We start from the raw sequence: 15,578 nt of genomic DNA, 5'->3' as shown, positions 1-15,578 counted from the left end.
CCGTCGAGGTTGACGATAACACCGCTCGGTTATCCCGATAGTACGGAACGGGTCGCTTAAAGTGGCCCGTGTCCGAAGTCGACCTGCGGCGAGGTGCGATCGCCCGGTCTACCCTCCGTGTGGGTACTTAGGTAGGTCGAATTTGGTGAACAACCCTATCCCACGCGGGGGGCCAATTGGCACGATCGTGGTGAGGCCGAAAGGCCCACCCGTGACTAGTTCCCGGCGTTAGTCCGAGAGGGTCACGACGGAATTGTCCGTCCGGTGGGCGACGTGCCGCGATTCGAGTTACGTGGCCGCTCGCACGCCGGCGGATGCGAATTCGCAACACTGGTGTCAGGTCGTGGAACACAAACTCATCCCCCTCCTCGCGGCACTGGTATCGGAGAACGGGAAAACGGGCTCTCCTATCTCCAGCTAAATTCACGGGAATCGGTCCAGGGGTGAGAGGAGCGACCCCCGATTCCCTCCAAATTACGAGCGATTCAAATTAACCCCTTACGAGAAATAAGATAGAGTCTCAAGGCGAGCGGGAGCCGGGGGTATTAGGTATGTGTATTCATGTAGGATCCATGGCCCAGGTCGGTTCTTTTTATAATTATAACCCCACCACTAACTGTAGTCAGTGGGAGCGGCTTGAGCACGAACTTTGCCGGCAAACGGAGTCGCACAATGGCAGCGCGATCGCACCTCAGCGCAGCATGGAGTGGGCTGATATTAATGGCACAGCACGAGGCGTGAGCTCCCAGTCACCGGTTCAAGGCACGTGGTCACGGCATGTGCCATGGCAGGCGTGGCAGGATGACTATGCGAGCATTGGCAGGCTTCAGGCACAATTGGGGGATGTCTTGGAAAAGGTGAAGCGTTATGAAGAATATATCTAGGAGGTGCAAAGTGGAGTGGACGAGTCGCAACGGCACACAGACGAGCTTCAGAAAAATTATGTGTATGGGGGGACACAGCGATTGGACAACTTACTGGAACGAATTCTATGGCAAAAACATGACTTGGCCAATAGAGTCGACAAACTATGTGGGAAAAAGAATTTGGTAGTGTTTTATACCCGTCAGTTGGAATATGCGAAGAGCAAACTGAACAAAAGAATAGAGGAACAGCAGATTGGTATCTCCCAGGAAAGGAAACAATGGGAGGAAGAATGGAAAACCGAGCTTGAAAAGAAACAAAAGGAGCACGACTTGGAAGTAAAACAATTAATGGAAAAATTATTGGAGGAAGCAAGGCGATTCAAAGAACTGGAGGGGAGAGTGAGGGAAATACAGTTGGAAGAGAAAAAAATGTGAACACGATGGGGAGTTGGAACAATTGAAGGAAGAGGTAAGAACAGGCAATCAGGAAAGAGAAAGCCTAGAATGGAAGATAAAAAGAGGAGAGAGACAGCTGGAGGAAAGGACAGAGGAATTGCTGGAAAAGTCAGAACAGTTCAAAGAACTGCAGGGAGAATTGAGGGAGGAAGGAGAAAGGAAAACAAAGCTCGAAAAGGAAAAACACAAACAAGATGGGGAATTGGAACTACTGAAGCGAGAGGTAAGGGCAGGCCAGTTTAAAAGAGAAATCCTGGAAGGGGAGATAAGAATGGGAAAGGAATGGCAGAAAAAACTAAATGAATACAGTAAAAAAAGGGACAAATTGAGGAGGGAAGCGGTGGAAAGAAGAGATGAAATGAGTGAAGAAGCACGCAAATTGAGAAAGGAATTGGAAAAGAAAGCTTCTGAGTTACAGAAACACCAAAACAAAGAGAGGGAATTACAAAACGAGTTGAGGATGGTGAGAGAAGAAAGAATGACAGCAGAGAATGAAACGTTAAGGAACCACACTGAGCAGATTGAACAATTAGAAGCCAAAGCAAAGTCGGAGTGTGCGGAGATGAGAAAGGAATTGGAAAAGAAAGTTTCTGAGTTACAGAAACACCAAAACAAAGAGAGGGAATTACAAAACGAGTTGAGGATGGTGAGAGAAGAAAGAACGACAACGGAGAATGAAACGTTAAGGAACCACAGTGTACAGATCGAACAGCTGGAAGCGAAGGCCAGATTAAAGAATGAGATGCAAGAAAGAGTTATGATGGAAGAACGAATCAGACAGGAGAAGGAAGTCAGCCAACTGAAAGAAATCACGAGATTGCAGAATGAGGAACAAGGAAGACAGTGGAATAGGAATTACAACGAACAAGGAATGAGACGGGAGAAAGAAATCCATCAATTAAAGGAAACTATGAGATTGCAGAACGAGGAACAAGAGAGAAAGTGGAATAAAAAACTGAAAGAGTATGAATTTGAAACTGAACGACAAAAGGAAAAAAATAGGTTGGAATACGAGGATAAGTTGAAGGAGCAAGGAATGAAGCAGGAAGGAAAAATCAGGAGATTGAAGGACACAAGGAGATTGGAGAGGGAAGAACGAGAGGAACAATGGAATAGAAAACAAAAAGAACATGAATCTGAGGTTGACCAATTGAAAGAAAAGCTGAGGCTGGAGTACGAGGAGATAGACAAAGAACAGCGAATGAAACACAAAATGGAGATGAACCAAATGAAGAAAACCATGAAACTGGATAAGGAAAGACAGGAGAGGAAACGAGGAAGAGTAATTAGACAGCAGCAAATGAAACACAAAATGGAGATGAACCAAATGAAGAAAACCATGAAACTGGATAAGGAAAGACAGGAGAGGAAACGAGGAAAAGTAATGAGACAGCAGCAAATGAAACACAAAAAGGAGATTAACCAAATTAAGCAAATCATGAAACTGGAGAAGGAAGGACAGGAGAGGAAACGAGGAAGAGTAGTGAGAGAACAGCAAATGAAACACAGGAAGGAAATGAGCCAATTGAAAGAAACAATGAGATTGGAAAACAAAGAGCAGGAGGAACAGTGGGAGAGAAAACAACAACTATATGAGTGTGAAATTGAACAACTAAAACGGAGAGCGAGATTGGAGTCAACAGAGATTGAGGAGCTCCGGAGGGAGAACGAACAGCTAATGGGGCTCAGAGAGAAAGAACGACTCAGATGGGAAGGAAAAAGGAACCAGGAAGAGATAGAAATAAGGAACAAGGAGAGAAAATGTATAGAGACACGGGAGACAAGAGACGAGGTGAAAGTAATTGGGAGGGAGAGAAAAGAACAATTACGACGGAAAGCAAGGAGGAGGTACGCGGAGATCGTGAAAGAGCAAAGAGTAAAACAGAGGGAAGGACGGGAGCGACTTAAGGAGAAAGCAAGGTTGACCTACATAAAGATAAGGGAAAGACGCCAGAAAGAAGCAGAGACTAATAGACACGAGGGGACAACAGAAACTAATAAATGTACAGAGACACGGGAGATGGGAACGATAGAGGAGAGACTGCATGATAATGACGGGGTTGGAAACGAACACACACACCCAGAGGTAGTGGAGGACAATGGAGGTGAGCTGGCGGACTGGGTAGAGACCCAGTGCGAGCAGCGGGATAGCCTCCTCCAGGAACGAGGGGAGGGAGTATGCCCCCTTGAAGCGAGTCACGACCAGGTGGGCTCGGTCGTGCTTTGCGAGGTTGAGGGGACGGGTGCTGTGGATAGGTGCACGGAGAGCTTGGGGGGTATAGAGGCCCCGGAGACCCTTGTGGGGACACGAATCCCCAGTGTGGTTGTCCCGGTGTGTATGGTGCAAGGTGCGAGTGCGTCCCCGTGTGTGGAAGCGACCCCGTGTGTGAGTGGTGTGGTGGCAAGTGTGCCGAAGGGCGTGCTCCCCAGCACGCCATGTGTGGATGAGACACCGCGGGCGAGTGCCCCCGCGTGTGTGAGTGGTATGGTTTGTGTGAGGGAAATGGCACGAGTGAGTGAGCGGCCGAGTGTGAGAGAGACAGCGTGTGTAAGGGAGATGTCGGTTGGCATGCGGGAGCACGCAGCCGCGTCTCCCGGTGTAAATGTAATGGAGTGGAGTGTGAGCGTCGTGACACGCAGGTGTGCGTGGGTCGAATGGAGACGACAACGACAATTGAGAGACAAAAGCCGGGTAGCGGCTGTAGCTGTTTCGGGGACTGCGCCGGGTTCACCCAGCAGCGAGCGCGAGGTCCGTGCTGTGCAACACACGAGGCCCCCACGTGCTCGCTTGCGAGAGTGAAGTCCCGATCCGGAAACGAGCGCGGTGAATGTTGCCGATCCCGCGACGGACAAAGTTTAGGCAGGATTTCGGATTTGGACCGGACGGGTTCTCCACGCGGGCGTGTGTGTTGCGCTCCAACGGGCAGAGCACATGTGTTCGCGTGGGGAACCCCTCGAGACGTGGGGCTTGTGTTTTTTTTAATGCGCACGGTGACGTCATGGCTGCACGTGGGGTTGGAATCCGGCAGGAGGGATATCCCTGCCGGATGGTACCGTCCAAGGAGGGACGAGGTACACGTGCAGCTGCATGACGTCACGGGCAGGTGCAAAGTGCGCAGGTTGCGAGTTACCGTGCTGGTGCTGCGCGAGGGAAAAAAAAAACAAAAAAAAACAGCAAGCCTCGCTTTCGGGTGAACAGGATTCCTGGGCAAGGGGTGGAAGACCCCCTTACCGGGGCACAGGATGAAACTAGCTAGGGGGAAGGGTTAGCTTAGCTAGACCGGCTCCATGCGGCAGGGGTAAGTCCTCATGGGGCCCGTGGAATGGATTAGTTAGAGGGATTGTTAGTCAGATTTAGGTTGGGAAATGGATTAAATGGATTATTTGGAGACAGTGACTGACAATGAGTGTGTAGTGGGGACGTAGCTTAGCTACGTAGTGTTAAATGGAATGTGCTATAGTTTAAGGGACGACGTGGGAGCACGAGTTAGGTAGGGGAGGAAGTTAGAAGGATGGCAGAGTTCAGCGGTGTGTGTGTTGAAAAGTTGTGAGGTGAGTACATGTTGAGTGAGTGAGGCCAGCGGGTCTGTGTGTGTGGAGCGAATGTGGGATGCATGGTGCGATGAGTGATTGGGGGGGAGGAGTGACTCCCGCCCAAGGGACCCCCGGGGTCAGTATAAAGTAAGTTAGCTGGGTTAGTCAAATTGAAAAATGGAAGTCGTTTTGCTGTTGGTGGGAGAGTAGGCAGGCTCGAAACCCGTTTGGAGGGGTGCAGGAGCCCTGTTGACGGGCTGGGAGCGTGGCTGCGAAAGGTGAGTATCGCTGAATGGGTACCCCGGGCACCAGGCTAGTCGGCCGTGGTAGGCCAAGGGCCCATGGGGGGCCGGGATAGCATATTGGGCACGGGTGCGCCCGCTTGGTGCAGGGGCCCGGGGCGCCAGTAGCCACGTGGGCAGTGTTGTGGGCATGGGTGACCCTCAGAAAGGGGCCTGGGAAGCCAGCCTGCCACGTGTGCGTTTCAGGGGAGGTGCCATGGGGGCACTCCCCGATGTTTAGGGAGCTGGTAGGCTCGGAGGCAGTGTAGTGCCCGGGGGTGCCATCGTAGGGGAATCGGCAGAGGGTAGTGCCTGCCAAGGGAGCCACGCGTCCCAGCCATGAGACCGTGTGAGGGCACGGAGAGAAAATTGGGGGGCGAGGCCCGAAATTGTGAGGACACCAACACAGGCGACGGGAATCTGGGTTGTTAGAACCAAAAGCTTAAGCGAGAGGCGCTTGTTGAAAGCCCCGGGGTAGTTTAAAGGTTAATGGTTAGGGTAGATTAGGAAGTACCCCTCTGCACCATCCATCCCTTTGCTCTCGTTTTGGGCCGCTGGACCCACTTTGTGTTATAGATCGCTGAACTCTGGGGAGGCCATCCTGAGGCTTGAGTTGGGCCTCGAAACAGGATGCTAGCTCTCCCTTATTCCCCTCTGGGAAGGGAACGTAGGGGTTGTGAATAGGCTGGCTGACAGGATAGGTTAGCCGAACAAGGACGATAAAGGGGGTTAGGGGACGAATTATAGAGGGGAAGTAAACATAAAAACAACAAAAATATAAGTTGGGGCTAAATTGGGGGTTACAAATTAAGGGGGTGGGTATGGACAGTGACAGGCAAAGGCGATAGGTGGGAGGGAGACAGTAGGCAGGTCCGAGCCCGCCTTCCGAGTGGCCAGCACCACCGCACTCCCTCCACCAACCTCCACTGCAAGGCAAAGGCCGGCCCACTTCATCGGCAGCTGTTGTTTTGCTGCAAGGCCTGCAGCTGTGTTCCTTCAAGGCCTGTGCCGGCCAGATCGTCTGCCGGCTGTGTTTGCCTGCAATGGCCTTGTTCTGCAGGCTGTGGTTGCCTGCTCACCTTTGCCATGCCATGCCTACTGCCCCTGTTCACCAGGCCCGTTCAATTTATGCTTTGCCCCCCCCTGTTCATTTCCATGTGCGCCAGGATCCGCAAGGCAACAGTTTGCAAGCTGCAAGAACTGCCCTGTTGGCAGCTACAACACGGGCCTGCAGTGGCGGCCCGTGCACCGTGTTTGCGTCCATTCATCCATCCATCCATCCATCCATCCATCCGTTGTGCTCATTGCGTGTGCCACTTGAGCTGGCACGGAGACTGCGTTTGTGCAGCCCATGCACGGTTGTGGTTCACTGGGTTCATTTTAAAAAGGGAAGGCCTTGGACTGCGTGTGAGCAGCCGGCCACGTTCCCTGTCACCTGCATTGTTTGAGCCAGAGACTGCATGCGAGCAGCTTGGCTCCCTGCTAACTGCTTTCTTTTTGCAGAGTCCATTGATCCTGGGCCATGGTTTAGTGTAAAATTTGTAAGTTAAGGTTAAGATTTATTGTACTGTACATATGAGTGCGCCCCCGGCATGTATGTCTGAGCGCCAGCAATTTTATTTAAGTCGTCCGTGTGAGTGGGTTTGTTTAGGTAGTTACTCAGCCCTCAGGTTATTTATTTTGGGGACACGAATACCATGAATGTCGCACTCAGGGATCCGTAGGTAAAACGTACGAGGGGAGAACTACACATGATGGCACACGAAAATTTGACGACTCGGGACAAGTCTGTAAAAAGGGGAGGGGGTAGTGTTGTGGTTGAGGAAATTCGCAAACCACCATTCAGGTCCTGTCGGTGAGATATCTCTGTAAGTATATGTGTAGTTAGCCCCAAACCCGTTGTTTAGAGGGAATAAATGTCATTCATTCGGGCTGCGACCCTTTAAGATAGCCGTTTTTCTGTTCAATCATTATTTTGAGCCAACCACGTCTCAACCGCCATCACACAACAACCACCAACAGCAACGCCGCTTCACAACAACAACAACGCCAACAGCCACGACCTTTACCGTCACAACTCGCTCTCGCAATCATCGCATCACCGCCATTCCAAGCGTCACCGTGGCCAGGGACCACCACAATAAACCCTCCACCACCTTCACCTCTCCTCCTTCCGCCGCCATTCCCGCACCGCTTGTGGGCACCAATCCTGGACTCGTACAGGGCGCGTGCCGAGCAGCGGGTGCAAAAAGCGGCCTTTCCGGGGAAGTCGGATCAGGAATGATTCACGCCCACTTCTGTTCCGTCCTATCAGCGAGCGCGGGGCGATTTGGCCCCGCCTTCAGGCGCGTCGGAGTAGAATCGATATATGCAAATTCGAGGATCAGGAAAGAATCACGCCCACTTTTCCTCCGTCCAATGGGCGAGCGTGGCTCCGCCCCCGAGCCGATCCTGATCCGAAAATCTGCATATGGTTTCTCCTGCTGACTATAAAGCGCCGAGCGTGAGGCGAATCGAGTGAGTAAGAGTTTCTGTTTCGGGCTCGAGTTGGAAAGAGTTTCTGTTTCAGGCTCGAGTTGGAAAGAGTTTCTGTTTCGGGCTCGAGTGAGAGAAGAGTTTCTGTTTCGGGCTCGAGTTGGACAAGAGTTTCTGTTTCGGGCTCGAGTTGGACAAGAGTTTCTGTTTCGGGCTCGAGTTGGAGAGAGTTTCTGTTTCGGGCTCGGGTGAGTTGTGGTGGCGGCGGCGAAGAGTGGCAGCAGCAGTCAAGACGGGTCTGGAGGAGAGTCGGTCTGTCGGGGAGCTGCAGAGAGGAGAAGCCGGGAACGCGGTCGAGGGCGCAGTGGAGTCGCTCGTCGCGGGACCCAAGCAAGCCAGCTATCCTCTTTCCCCAGAGCATCAACAACCCCCCCTGTATCCCCCCGCGCTGAGATAGTGCGAAAAGGGGGCCCCGTTCCCACCCCATTCCAAGCAGTGCCAACGAAACCCGCGGATGAGCGCGGAGTCGGGGCACCGCTGCCATTTTGCGGCTCATCACAAGACGGGTAGGCTCCACGCGGTTTCGGCCCCAGGCTCGTCTGCCCCCTGGTCGTAGAGGGTGGCCCTTTTTCTTTTGCTTTGGAGTATATGTGTTGTCGGCGCCGTCTGTAAACTAAAACTGTGTAAGTGTTGCCGTGTGCTCGCGTAGTCGGTAGTAGATCTGCATTGTGTTTCTTTTGTTGCAATTGCTTTTGGTGCATAATTGTTGTGTTTCTTTTACATTTGCTTTTGGTGCATAATTGTTGTAATTGTATATGTGTGCTTTCCGTTTGCCGCGGAATAAATGTGAATTATGTTGAACTGTTTTTCCCGTTTCGCTTCGTCTTTTCTTTAATTGAATCTCCATCTTACTTCACGTAAAGGGTTGGTCGTGGACTAAATACGCCCAATAATTAATCGGAACCGTCGAGGTTGACGATAACACCGCTCGGTTATCCCGATAGTATGGAACAGGTCGCTTAAAGTGGCCCGTGTCCGAAGTCGACCTGCGGCGAGGTGCGATCGCCCGGTCTACCGTCTGTGTGGGTACTTAGGTAGGTCGAATTTGGCGAACAACCCTATCCCACGTGGGGGGGCCGATTGGCACGATCGTGGTGAGGCCGAAAGGCCCACCCGTGACTAGTTCCCGGCGTTAGTCCGAGAGGGTCACGACGGAATTGTCCGTCCGGTGTGCGACGTGCCGCGATTCGAGTTACGTGGCCGCTCGCACGCTGGCGGGCGCGAATTCGCAACAATATATATATATATATATATATATATATATATATATATATATATATATATATATATATATATATATATATATATATATATATATATATATATATTTTCCTGGTGTTGGCGCAGTGGTTTGGGCAGCGGCTTGGGATCCAAAGGTCCTGAGTTCAAGCCCCATTGGGCCACTGAATTAATACACCAGGGGGTTGACTCAGCCTGTCATCCTTCCAAGGTCGGCGAAATGAGTACCAGTGTACTGGGCCGGTGTATACCCCGGTTAAAATAGGTGTACCATATCCGTGTGCCGTAAGAGGCGACCAGGGTTGCGTCAGGAAGGGCATCCGGCGTGAAACATGTGCCAAATCACTATGCTGATCATACGGATGATCCGCTGTGGCAACCCCAAAAGGAAGCAGCCGAAAGAAGAAGAAGATATATGTATATATATATATATATATATATATATATATATATATATATATATATATATATATATATATATATATGCCAAGTTTCAGGAAGTTTCGATGAAAACTGTAGGCTGTGAAACAAAAAAGTCCACAAGAAGAAGATGAAGAACAACAACGTGAGTTAGGGTTAGAGATCCTCCACGAGGATTTAAAAAGATTTGCTTATAAAAATTAATCCTTTAAAAGGTAAGTGTGATTAGGCCATCTGCTTTCCGCGTGTGATTGCCGTCGATTTTGGTTCGCTTGGGCGACCTTGGGGGGAATGGTGAAAGTCAAGTAATGTTGAACGCAGTGCCTTTAAAGCCAGTTTCGGTCCATCCGTCCAGCATCGCTGTTAATCGGCTTTTACACGACAATTTGAAGTTAAAATGGAATTTCTGGCTTTCGTTGCAGTCTTTGAAAGATACAAAAGTGGCCACAACTGAAAGCAGTGTCAGCTGCTACACTGCTACCCACAGTATTAGTCAACCTATGTCAGGTTCAGAATCGATTTTTTGGCAATGGCAGCCCATCTCTTGTAAGGATATCAATCCACAGGACACATGTTCGGCTCACTGACAGTCATCTATTGACAGATGTCCTTTTTATAATCGAAAAAAAAAATTCCAAAGAAGAAAATCAAACATTGCAATGAAGCATCCTCCACGGCTAAAGTACATCAGTTTTTTTTTTTTGCTGTCATGTTCTGAAAGCGGTCAAAGAGTTGATAAAATTCCATTGTCTTATATTCCATTCTATTTCTATTCTTAAGGTGTGCACCTCAGCCCCACGGCCAAAGTATACACACCAACAAAGCTTGTCAAACTGGTATACACCTCAATAATAGCTGATATACTCAAGTATGAAAACAATATCAATGCTGGACAAAGGCCATTTGTCTCTTTCCTCCAAAATCATATTTCCCTCCCTGCACTCCTCATTGTTTTTGTTCACTCTGTATACCTGGGAAGTACACCTAACTCTGTATACACAACATCGAAATGAAGGGTAACAACCACAGACTGTTTCCTTTCCCTTAATATTCAAGTTATTGCCTCGTGAGTTACCCTCAAAGGTAAACATCATCGGGTTGTGTGATAATTGTCTGGAGGAAGAAGCTCAACTCTGACAGGGACAACCTATCTTGAAGACAGGACTATGCAGACTCAGATTATGGTAACTGCTTTATGTATTTTCAGGCCCAATTAAAGTTGAACCCTCACAAAGGTTCGACATTCTTTTTTCACTTTACCCCTGGCAGAATGTTAATTCTGACGTGAGATGATGCTCTACAAATGGCGTTGGACAGGAGTGTTTGGCGTTCTCTCGTGCCCTGCGACATTGACATTCCTTATGATGATGACGCTTGTTAATGGTTGATTCAGCATTACCTGATCGTTTTTAAAAGCCATAAGGAGTGCAGCTGCTTGGGGTGCAGTGATTGGGAAGCTTAGTTGTGGTCCAGTGTAGGTCGGAGGAACTTCTGGCAGCAGACTCGCACTGCAATTCATCCAACGGTTTTTCTTCGTTGGTGTTTCCAATTTCCACACTGTGGAGTCACCAATTTTCTCTAAACAGATAAACAGAAGGTGTCAGAAAGGATAACAGGAAACAAGTTTATTACAAGAGTTAAATGAACAAGGGATTGACATGCTGAGTTATTCGTCTGCTGGGTGCTCACAGTGAGAGCAGCCATGAAGTTGTAGTGACAACAGGTGACTGCAGATACTTGAGTATTTTAAGAAAGGCAACCCACATGTGTAAGAGTACAAGTTGAGGAATGAACTAATTGATGATCTCCAGGATGAAATTGCTGTTATTGTTTTAGGTATTTTGTGTATCTGACCAAATCCAGCGATATATTAATCATACCTCTAAGTGGAACTTATCGCAAGGCAGGTTATCACTACCGTCCTGAACGAATTACAAATTCCCGTCCGAAGCAGCTCCAATCAAACATCAGGCCTGCTTCGCCGGTTCACCAAAGACTTTGGCCAAACCTCCCCCATGGTCAACCCAACCAGAGAGTTGGTGTCAAAGCCACCCAATGCTCGCCTGTTTATACATTTATCGTTTTTAAAAGACGTCTAATAATATATTTTATAAAGCATTGCAGTGAAGTCTAATCCAAATAATTTTAAAGCAATATATGTATTTGTATATTGTAATCAGTAAACTAGTACACATATTAAATGAATGGCAAGCATCTAGTATAAACAGGCGAGCATTGGGTGGCTTTGACACCATCTTAGGTTGAAATTAAAAAAATTTTTTTTAATCATTTGTTAATTTCAACTTCACTACTCCAATAGTATACCCCAACGGAACCTCCATGCCAAATATCAGCATCCTAGTACACATATTAAATGAATGGCAAGCTTCTAAAAAACTTGCACCAAAAACTTTAATGTTGATGTGCAACAAAAAAGTTAAGTTCAAAAGAGGTCAAAAATTTTAAACATTTGAAATTGTTTTTGATTTCAACTTCACTACACCAATAGTATACCCCAAAGGAACCTCCACGCCAAATATCAGCATCATTGTACACATATTAAATGAATGGCAAGCTTCTAAAAAACTTGCACCAAAAACTTTAACGTTGATGAGCTACAAAAAAGTTAAGTTCAAAACAGGTCAAAAATTTAAAACATTTGAAATTGTTTTTTATTTCAACTTCACGACACCAATAGTATACCCCAAAGGAACCTCCACGCCAAATATCAGCATCCGAGTACACATATTAAATGAATGGCAAGCTTCTAAATAACTTGCACCAAAAACTTTAACATTTTCAAGCTCACGCTGACGCTGACGCCGGGGGTATCGCTATAGCTCTCTTTTCTTCGAACAGGCGAGATAACAAGAAAATGGCATTAGTTATGGGCACCATAGTTAAAGAGATGCCCATGATGGTTGTGAGGGTTTGAGTTTCTGGAAGCTCCAAGCCAACTCTTGTCAACTCAAATGTACAGTAAATTAGCATAGGCAAATGGACAAGGAGTCAAATTGGCAGATACTTTCGAGTAGAAGAAATAGCTCCAAATTGTGAAAAAAAAACGCAGGCTTTTCAAATTAGGTAGTCTACATAACCCTCCCCAATTAAAATTGTTGGATATTGAAATTGGTAAGCAACCACTGTGGTCACCTTGTTTATGATATAGCGTCATGGTTCCCTTAGTCATTGTCTTGCCTCTGGCAGATGTCAATGGCTGCTTTGATCCATTTTCTGAACAATCCTTATGCAATGCATTTCCAGAAAATTTCAAATAGAATTGTATTTTCGTCATCAACATCGATATGCCCACATAATTTGAAGCAATTTCACTTTGTTTCATATCATAAGATTAGATGAAGCTTAATGGATGAAATCAACAGGACATTGATTGAGGCATGCTAACGGCCGTGTGAAGTAAGGAGGAGCTGATATTTTGGGTGTTAATCTTTCGTCGGATCAAAAACACTTGCCTTGCCTTCACCAGCAAGACTGAATGCCTCAATTTTGTGTTTGCTTCCAATCTTGTGTCCAAAACCTTTCACTCCCTGTACCCACCATACCAAGTCACAATCAACTGCTCCTGGACTTTCTCACCTGGAAGCTGGTGGAGAAGTTTTTGGCAACCCTCGACTGATTCAGCAACTGCCTCAGATGGTATCGGCAGATGTTTCATGAAAACCTGCTTTGCTGCTCTAGTGCTCTTGCCCATCCTCTTTCTGCTCTGTTCACCTTAACATTTGCTCCAGGTCATCTTCCATCTGCTTTAAAATCAGCCAACATCACTGCATTACATAAATATGGTGAAAAAACAGATCCCCTTAACTACAGACCAATTAGCTTACTTCCAATCATCAGTGAGGTCATGGAATCCATTATTGCACTTGAAATGAAATAGTTCCTTTTCTTCAATGGCCTGATCTCAGACCATCAGTTTGTATTCAGATCCAGTCACTCCACCCTGGACATGCTGCTCCTGCTCTCCCAAAAATGGTTGGAGACCCTAAATCTCAGAAACAATATCAGGGCAATCTATCTGAACATATGTCGAGCATTTGATACAGTCTGGCATCCAGCCTTACTCTCTAAAATCTCTGCCTATGGCATCCAAGGCTAAATCCACATGTGGTTTACTGATTTCCTCTACTCTCGTAGCTAATACGTTACTCTCAATGGGATGCTCTCATCTCCTCTCCCTGTCAAGGCTGGAGTTCCCCAAGGGAATGTCTTGGGCCTCGTCCTATTTCTCATTTTCATGAACCAACCTGCTGACTCTCTGTAAAATCTTCTTTATTTCTTTGCTGATGACTCGACCTTCTGCTGTAGCATCTCTCATCCTTCAGATATGTATGTATTAGCCTGTTCCCTCTCTGCAGACCTTGATAGAATCATGAGCTGGACCTATACTTGAAATATGTCTTTCAATCCTGATAAATCTCTCTCTCTCTCTCTCTCTCTCTCTCTCTCTCTCTCTCTCTCTCTCTCTCTCTCTCTCTCTCTCTGAATAGACAATCTGGCAAACCGTCCCATCTACTTCCTTAACAATCCTCTTGTAGAAGTTCAGTCACTCAAATGTTTGGGCTTCACAATCATCCATGATCCTTTTTGGACAAAACATATGTCTAAGTTGGCCTGCAGAGCAAGTTGCCAACAGGGCAAGAAAAGTCAGTCCTTGCCACATTTGAACTTTTATCTACAGAAAAGGCCTTCATCCGCAGCTTGATGGAGTACGGCTCTCCCCCTCTAGCTTGGCACTCCTACCCCACACCTTACTCAGCTTGACACCGCAGCAACCAAAGCCTTCATGATCATTGGTAACTCCGACGATGAAGCCGAGGCTCTTGAACTATTACTTTCACATGGGAGAAAGGTCATTGACCTATCTATCTTATACCGCATATCTGTCTTTCTAGTCTTGCACGCTCTGCTCATTTCGTTCTCTGTCAGCCTCTGGTTTCTGCAGGGTACACACAATCTGCCAGTAACCCCCTTCTAGTGAAACTCCCAAACCCCAGACTCACTGTTCACCTCCAGTCATTCAGTCCTCTTTTTTTCCTGCATGTGGAACCAACTTGCACAGTCTGGTCAATCTCATTATTCCCTCAAAAACTTCAAAACTGCTGTTCCCCACCATCTCAGGTCATCCCCCATCCACAACCATTACCTTTCTGCCCTCAATAACCCTCTCCAAACCAACCTCTTTCTGGGTTTTCAGGTTACCATGTTGCTTACTCGCCACCTCAGCTTCCTCTTCATCGTTATTTTATTACCCCGACGCCAAAGGTGGGTGGAGGTTATTTTTTGTCTGTTTGTCATAATTGAGAGTTTGGGACAAAAAACGATATACAGCATGATATTTCAAAAAGTTGTGGACGGATTCGCACTAAACTTAGTGAATGATCTGGGTCGGTGACAAGAACAAGCCAATTAGATTTCGGTTAAGGTACGGATGTAGATCTGGCCTACCAGTGGGATACAAAACGTAAACTGTTCAGACTGGTGGAGGTGTGTACTCTACCGAGTGCCCTCCGAGTCATTACTTTTTACTTTTTGTTCCATTTTTGATTCCTCCCCAGTTTTCCCTTCTACCTCTGTGATTGAGAGGTTGTGGTTGTATCCACCCTGTTCACCCTCTCTGTGCCCTTGTTCTCATTCTTCCCCATGTCCATTATTCCTCCACGTCTCTCATTATATTTTGTCCCTCTACCCTGCTGTTAGTGTTTCTCCCTCCTCCCTCCTATCTTTCTGCTGTTATGTCTTGGTCTGTTCTGTGTTCTCGCTCCCTCCATAAGCCTCGACTCTGTAATACAAAATAAAAATAAAAAGAATAGTTCTTCATCTTAGATAAAGCTCAAACTTACTGGTTTCTTCTGCCATCTCAGTTTGCTTGACCTGGTCGATCAGAGACCCAAAGAAGTTGTAGAGCTGCAAAGGAAGTACAGGGCGTTGTGATGCATTAGGCCTTGTATTCGTTTATCAGTCACTCCCATCACTTTCAGGTTAGTGCTCATACTCACCCTTAGTTGATCAGCCTCGTCTGCGAGCTCTATACGGTGGAAGATCCTCCAAGCTGTGCGGCGCCGCACCTCCAGCCGTGCCTGGTGCCTCCGGAACCACCTTTGAATGAGAATGGCTGCTCCCAATGCAGCTGCTGAACAGACAGATGTCATAAGTGGATCCAGAAATTTGGAGGTGGGTGTTGGGGACAGAGGTGACATAAAAAGTGACTGTACTTGGACTACATTAA

General features: G+C 47.5%; 1 protein-coding gene across 1 annotated transcript in view; it reads right to left on the bottom strand.

The window, feature by feature from the left end:
• Window positions 1-15,578, bottom strand: part of PPEF1 (protein phosphatase with EF-hand domain 1) — a 79,344-nt gene that overhangs the window by 50,893 nt on the left and 12,873 nt on the right. The window contains exons 3-5 of the mRNA XM_085859020.1: window positions 15,349-15,482; window positions 15,193-15,256; window positions 10,731-10,909 (exon numbers count right to left, since the gene is read on the bottom strand). Of these exons, the coding sequence (XP_085715146.1) occupies window positions 10,731-10,909; window positions 15,193-15,256; window positions 15,349-15,482 (377 nt within the window). The remainder of the gene's footprint in view (window positions 1-10,730; window positions 10,910-15,192; window positions 15,257-15,348; window positions 15,483-15,578) is intronic.

The sequence above is a fragment of the Eptatretus burgeri genome, chromosome 16 (genome assembly GCF_056783735.1).
Source record: "Eptatretus burgeri isolate ZD-2024b chromosome 16, Ebu_testis_v1, whole genome shotgun sequence".
Classification (NCBI taxonomy): Eukaryota; Metazoa; Chordata; class Myxini; order Myxiniformes; family Myxinidae; genus Eptatretus; species Eptatretus burgeri.
Note: the sequence above shows the minus strand (reverse complement) of the source record. Positions and strands in the feature narration are given on the sequence as shown.